At 40.3% G+C, this 7562-nt stretch overlaps 1 protein-coding gene across 2 annotated transcripts; it reads left to right on the plus strand.

Moving 5' to 3' along the window:
* Nucleotides 1-324: 324 nt before the first annotated feature.
* cd9r (CD9 molecule related) lies at nt 325-7081 on the plus strand. Of its 2 annotated transcripts, none has more exons than XM_083896995.1 (9): nt 325-444; nt 661-756; nt 1861-1966; nt 2205-2302; nt 3571-3645; nt 3742-3846; nt 4284-4361; nt 4497-4580; nt 4759-7081. In XM_083896995.1, exons 2-9 carry the CDS (start codon nt 691-693, stop codon nt 4972-4974), a joined length of 828 nt encoding a protein of 275 aa, XP_083753121.1. In that variant the 5' UTR covers nt 325-444; nt 661-690; the 3' UTR covers nt 4975-7081. The 2 variants fall into 2 exon arrangements, with proteins under 2 accessions (XP_083753121.1, XP_083753122.1); XM_083896996.1 differs by having other exon boundaries at nt 5876-7081.
* The last annotated feature ends 481 nt before the right edge of the window (nt 7082-7562 follow it).

A 7562-nucleotide genomic window follows, 5' to 3' on the forward strand; every position in this document is an offset into this window, starting at 1 on the left:
TTTCTTTGATTTCTCTGTACAGTTCATTTAAGTTTTTGACAAGAAGGAAATGTATAAATGTTCATCTTGCCTGGTTTTTAAATGTAAGTGTTATTCTATTTTAATTGTTGTGTGATAAATTGACTTTAACGCTTCAAACTAAACAATTTCGTCACGTTTCGTTGTCCGTTACCTTCGATTCCTTAGGTTTCGCTTTCCTCGCTGCCCTGTTTTAGACTCCTCCTCCTTCTCCCTCGCATCCTCCGCTCATAGGCTGCGGCAACCTGTCAATCACCGCCGTCAGCCAATGACACGGCCGTATGACGGGGCGACGTCAGAGAGGGCGGGACATAGAGCTGTGATATCCACGCAGGAGGTTTATTTTCCGACCTGTTCCTTCTACGCCTACACTCGGGAAGAAGAAGAAGGAAAAAGAAGCAGCAAAGCATTTCTTTACAAACTCAGGTATTTATTTCATTTACTGTGACTTTATTATTCAACATGGCCGCCAGTGTCGTACAGTGGAGGCTGTAGAGTTGTGTGTTTAACCGCGAAAACAGCGAATACGTCATTACTGCGCCACCACGGTTCGTCTTCCAAGAGGTGGTTTTTTACATGTGAGGTAAATGTGGTTGTTTTTTGTGCTACTTCATGTACTTAATGTGTTGTTCATGTGTACAGACAGAGATACAGACAAACCCGCTGTTCACCATGGCTTTGGACGGATGTGGCACCTTCTGCAAATATGTCCTCGTCATTTTCAACCTCATCTTTGCGGTAAGTCTTTTTTTTAATATTCTTCTTCCCATTTCTTTGTCTTCATCCTTCTTAAATAATATTTTGAAAAGATTGTCATTTTTCTTAGTCAAGATTTTAAAGTAGATGGTGTCATTCTGGTGTATTTTAACCTACTTTTACCCACAGAAGAAAGCAATAACTATCGATTCATTAACTGATTCAGGGTCATTAAAATGTTTCCATATTCCTGTTTTTGTTGTTGTTGTTTTTTAACCCAGTGTCATGGTCAAGATAATGACAGTCAGTTATAGCTTGTTTTGCAGTATGAAAGTGACATCAACAAGTGGTATAGTATGTAGTTGGCAACTTACAAACTAGAAAAGCACTCAGAGAGCGCAGACCTCCGCCAAGGCAGCTCAGCCCCACATGCCCCTTCCTGCCCCCACCCCCACGGATCACGCCCAAAATGTAATCACTTGTTCCTGGTCCTATTGCGGACACTTCCTGAAAATTTCATCCAAATCCATAAGTGACTTTTCGAGTTATGTTGCTAACAGACAGACAGACAAACAAACGCCAGCGAAAACATATACCTCCTTGGCGGAGGTGAATAAATGAGGCTAAATAAAATTCCATCCACATCACATTTGATTCACTTCTGCCCACTCAGCAGCCTTCATCACTCATCACTCACATCAGCAATGGAACTCTGACTCACTCTCAAGGAGAGGATGGAGATGTTTTTTTATTATTGTTAACTGAAATAAATGAGCTTTAAAAGGACAAAGAAATTAGTATGAAATAACAAATGTGACATAAAAGTGACATTAGGCCTAATGTCATAAGTGGTTGTGGTCACCGAGTTGTGAGAGTGAATTTAATAAATTAAAAGTTGTCAAGACTTAAGAACAAGCACAGTTTATGCAGAAGATACTGAACATTTCTAAAATACTAAACTCCAAACAATAGTACATTTAATTGGCAGAGAAGAGTTAAAGACAGAGCAGTTTCATTCTACCCCTGTGAAATATTCTGATTGCGTTCTTTCAAAACGTAACTCTCGATGTGAAAATGACTAACTGTGTAGCCCCAGCTGCATGACAGTGCTGTATTCTACTGTATTTTCTCTTCCTGTTTTTGCAGGTGGTGGGGTTTGCCTTCCTGGGTCTGGGCCTGTGGCTGAGATTCAGTGAGAACACCAGAGGCATTTTTGAAATCGAGTCCCTCAACTCAAGTGCCTTTGTGCTGGGTGAGAAAAAAAAATAAAAAAAATCTAAAAATAATAGCATTGCTTCTCTTATGCAACATATTCAATAACACAGAGGAATCCGGACACTTGGTGCACATTATCCAAATACATTTTTTAATCCCATTTTTTGTTACAATGTCATGTTTCTCATTTGCTTTTAAATTGGATTTTATTTCTGCTCATCCTCTTTGTGACATGCGGTAACACACGTGTGTTTCTGCTCTACTCTGGGCCTCAGGTGTGACCGTTCTGATCGCTCTGGGCTCAGTGATGCTGATCGTGGTGGTGTTTGGAGACTATGGCGCCTGCAACGAGAAAAGATGTTCTCTGTCTGTGGTAAGATGTACTTCCTGTTATGAATTCCTGACAAGTTGCAACAGCTGCTACCTTTGCAGATTGAACATTCAAAGACAATACTGTGTTGTCTGTTTGCACAGAATATTGCCTTGCATTCACCATTCTGAGTTAATTATTATTTATTACGTATACATTAACATTTTAAAGTTTGGGGTCACTTAGAAATGTCCTTATTTTTGAAGGAAAACGTTTTTTTTCCAATGAATATAGCATTAAATGAATCTGAAATACACTCTATACATTGTTAATGTGGTAAACAACTATTCTAGCTGCAAACGTCTGGTTTTTAATGGTGTTCTAATGGTACATTGTGTTTGCTAATCGCGTTAGAAGGCTATTGGATGATTAGAAAACCCCTGCAAACCCTTTTCTATACATTTTGCAACTCTTTTGATGAATAAAAGTGTGACTCATAATGGAAAACACAAAAAAATTGTATAGGTGATATATTTACTAGTTGAAGCAGTCTGATACTGGTCAAGAATCACTGGATTGGATATCATGGGGGAAATCCTAAAAATCCAAATCTGATCCAAAACCCCTAACTATAACATACATTACAGTGTAATTGAGCATTTTACTACTACTACTTCTATTTCTACTTGAGCTTCAGTACTGGCCTCACTGTGCACCACATCACCTCCAGAGGCTGCTGCTGATAACTCATCTTCTCACAACACAAGGTTATAGGTTGTCTCTCTGCAAGGTGGTGTCCACAGATGCCTCCCTGAAGGGATGTTTAGAGCTGTTTAGAGGTCCACTGTAATAGGGGTCTTCCCCTTCCCTCCCAAGTGTGGTAACAACAATCCAGTGCAAGGGCATCATCCACTTCAGGCCTTTATGCCTATAAATCCTCTGACTCGCTGCAGTTTACACCCACCAGCACCCACACGTTGACGCGTTTACCATCCTAACACCGACTGTCACATGATTTATTTTTCCGAGTCATAAAAACGACTAGACACCCCCCCCCCCCAACCGTCTTTGTTTTCAAGAGCAGACGTGATGTCAGTGTGTATTTGAATATGGGGCGAGGGAAGCCAGATGTGACCTAATGTGGTCAGAGGCGATGTGCATCCAGGATGTGTTTGACTGACTGAATGCAATCGGACCACTAAGGTGTATTTGCACATCCTTGTTTGGATCCTTGTGCATTCTGGCGGAGCAGTTGCTGCATGACTTACTTGTGGGATAAATAATGTGTTCCATGAACATCGTTGTAATTAAACTTTATGTTCATTTTTCAGTTCGCCACCCTTCTGGTAATTCTGGCTTTAGCTGAAGTGCTTTGTGGAGTGCTCGCTTACACCCAGAGATATGCGGTGAGGAGAAAATAGAGGGAGTCTTAATTGATTGGAAACAATGGAATTACAAAACTGTAAATGTATTTCTAATCTTTGTTTTTTTACATAATCCAGGTTGGAAACAGCATTGCAGAGTTCTACGTCAGCTTGTACGCTCTGTATGTGAAAGGTAATGGAGATCCAGCCATCGGTGTCACTCTCACATTCATCCACAACATGGTAAGGACAAAGTGGTTCTCTCCATTAAGCTGTTGATATACAACTCTGTTTGACCCTCTCCTCTTACTGTACAGCCATCAACACTATAATAACACATGAATATATATGGATTCTGCATGTTGACTATATTCAGATTACCACTACTGCTTTTGTACTCTACCTTTTGCATGCACGATGAGACCGCACAAGGAGATGGTGTTAATCCCAAAATGGAAGCCATTTTACTGTAGCTCTAGAGCAGGATTCTTAAATCTTGGTCCTGGGAACCCACTGCTCTGCATGTTTTAGAAGTTCCCTTGCTCCAACACACCTCAAATTATCAGGCTTCTGCAGAGCTTGTTGATGAGCTGGACAATTGAATCAGATGTGAATCAGGTCTTTTGTTTTTTTTTAATACATAGTTTGTGGTTTCCCCTCATCTCTTGTCATCTCTGTAGCTTGGCTGCTGTGGAGTGACTGGAATTAAGCTGATCGAGTTGGCTCAACAGACCTGTCCCCAGTCATATATATCGTCTGTAAGTTGGTACCAAGAAACCTTTTGGTTGGAAGTTGGTAATAGTTTATGTGATGCACTTAAATTATGCCATATTCTATAAACTACAGTACACCTGTGTGTAGAATGGGTGCTCACACTTTCACCGGTCTTGCAGAGCTGTCCTGGGGTGATCGCTAACGTCTTTGACAGCAAGGCATCACTGGTGATGGGCATCTTTCTCGGCACTGGAGCTCTTCTGGTAGGAAAACGCAAATCTAAGAAGTATATGTGGTTAATTGTGCTACACGTTGTCTTGTCTTTTTCTCTTGTTGACCATAATGACTATGTTAATCTGTCCGCTTCCATTCTTCTGTCTCTGTTCCTCAATATTCTGCCTTTCTTTAAACTTCTTCCTCTTTTTTTGTTGATCCCCATAGATATTAGCTCTGATCTGCAGCATTACTCTCTCTTGCAAGATCCGTCAGTCTGCTTCAACACCTCAGTACATTGTCCTGACTCAGTCCACCTCTGTCCTGACAAACCCTCGGCCATCTGAGCAAGAACTCGTCTCCACCGCCTACTCCCACTATGACCGGGACCCCGTCACTTTCACCCCCCTCACTGTGGCTAACATCCCCATAGCTCAGGCCTAGTCTGCTTTGGTCACTTTTCACTCTCACAAATGTGCTGACTTTTGGGTTCTTTTTCCACAGAGCTGTGGCTTAGAGAAAGTTAATATAACTGCATGTTTTAGCCACTTTTCTGCATCCGTCAGCTCCCTTTAAAGGAAAAAATATTCTATTTTAACACAAAAATTAGCAGACATACATGGGATTTTTAAAACCTAAACAAAACTGTTGGCCAGTACCACAGTCTGCCCTGGTGTTTTTGTCACCTGTGCTTAAATTGCAATGTCACAAATGCATCAGGGAAAAAAACAAACCATCTTGAAGCTCAGTGATCGCCTCACTTTGCTGAAATTTAGTGACTTTTTAACAAACTACTAAACCTGGATAACAAAAGTTTAAACCACAAACTTTACCTACAATTGATCAGAAGTTAAAGATCCGAGTGCCGTTCACTACAATACTTATTTTTGAACTGTGGGAATGGGATATGCACAACATTTATGTAAAACATCATAAACCAATGTAAAGGGATTTTGTATTTGATTCACATTTTCAACAGACATGGACTACTATACTACAAAAAAAACCCTTCATTTCCTCTTCAACCTCACTTGAATGTAAGTGAGGTCTTTCTCTTTTTTGGTAAATTCCGTCTCCATTTAGCTGCTAAAGAATTAGAGGTTTCCTTTACAGGTCTGCTTGTTGCTGAATTAACACATTTGGCTTTTTCCTTCTTTATATGTGGCTGTTTAGACAGTTTTATTTTTTGGTCATGGCTGGGTGCAGCTGTTCCCTCGTGTCGGCTCATTCTGTGGCTGCTGATTTAATCCTTGGGAGGTCCCAAGGTGGAATTTTTTTTCACTGCACAGCTTTGTCCCATCCTTTCTCTTTACTTCCCCCTCCACCTTCTGTGTCTGCATGACAGATTACTGCCCTGGTGTGCGCGGGGATCCTCCTGAGACAGGTCAAGAGAGTCAATGAGGAGATCTCCAAGTACTATTCAGCCGTGTACTGAGGAAGAGGATTCTTGTGGTTTTTCTTCCTTCAGCTCTTCAAAAAAATAATAATATGGGGGGACCATTGCTAAAACTCGACCAGCAAATCAGTGTTTACATGTTTTATTTTGTATATCAACAAATGGATCAAAATTATTTTGGAACTGTAATGCTGATTTTATATCCGAAACCCATTGCATTGAGCCAATAATCTCACAAATCCACCATCGATATTATATTGTGCTTTTTCATAGAGCTGCAACTAACGATTATTTTATTTTTATTACTTAATGAAGTGATTATTAATTAATCGTTTAAGCTCTACCGTTTCAAAATAATTCATGCAGTGGTTCTTTGTAAAAATAGATGTTGCTTATAATAAACTATTATTCATCAAAGAAGAAACAGAGAGACAGATGATACAAGTACTTGCCTGACAGGTGGCTGTAGATCACTGTTTCAGTTGAGACGAGTCTGAGAGTCGAGAGTTGCTGTTTTATAAAGAACGTTCCACGTGCCTGTTACGAGTTTACGCACCTCTTATTTCGCAGTGTTTTCTAACGAATGCAGCTCTTCCATTCAGATTTTGCACTTTTTCTCCCCTCTCAATTCTGTGCCAAACGTTCCTGCATGTGGGGGAGTTGAGATCTAGTTTTTTTTCTTTAAAATCTATTCATTTTCTATTCGATGCGTTAATGCTGTAGATGTTTAATGTGTTACTAGAGTATTTTTTGCTGTTTTATTAAAACCACTTCATTCCACTGCATTGCCACGAGACTGAGCCGGTAAAAAGAAAATGTGACAGAACTTTTATTTTTAGGAGCGATATAAATCCTCCGCAGGCTCCGCTCGGGGCTGTTAAAACCGTCTCTAAACATGTCAAATGACACGCCTTGGAGTCGTGAAGTGTCAAGTGCTGCCTGTAAACAGCGGTTTAAAGCATTTTTTTTAAAAAAGGTACTGCCATCAAAGTCAATATTGTTTAGCTTTTCTACCCTCGGGTGCCTTTTTCCTTCTAAAAACAGCAGAGTACCTTGACCTGTACTGTATGTGTACAACTTGTTCCGTCTACTACTGTATTGCACTAAAGTGTTTTTTAAGTTCATGACTTCAAGGTGTTCTGTACTTGTTGCCATTAAAAGGACACAACGGGAGTGCAATTTGTCAACGTGTTTTTATTCCATTGCTCACTCCATGTCACTGTTGGGTCCTATAAGGGAACAAATAAGTCAGTGTGGTGAGGTGCAAGCCTGAGAGGCCAAATATTACTTCAGCAATATATACATTTTATGTTTTTGCCTGTGCGTTTATGTTGAACTTACGGTCGATGCAGCCGACAGTGCAGTCCCCGTCTGCAGCAGAGCACACTTCAGTCAAGCACACAAAGTAGATCTGAAAGGAGCCAGAAACCCCCCAAAAACATTGAAATGGTTATGACGGGATATCTGCAGGTTTCAGCACGTCAAATTTAAGACTTTTTAAGACCTTTTTAATGCCACGTTGAATGAAATTTAAGACTTAAAACACTCTACTTAAAACACACTAAATATAGCCGAGTTGGGGTATCCTGCTGTATTACAACCCTAGCATAGCATGTGTGTCATTCAATGAGACTCA

Source organism: Microchirus variegatus (assembly GCF_963457635.1).
Source record: "Microchirus variegatus genome assembly, chromosome: 10".
NCBI lineage: Eukaryota > Metazoa > Chordata > Actinopteri > Pleuronectiformes > Soleidae > Microchirus > Microchirus variegatus.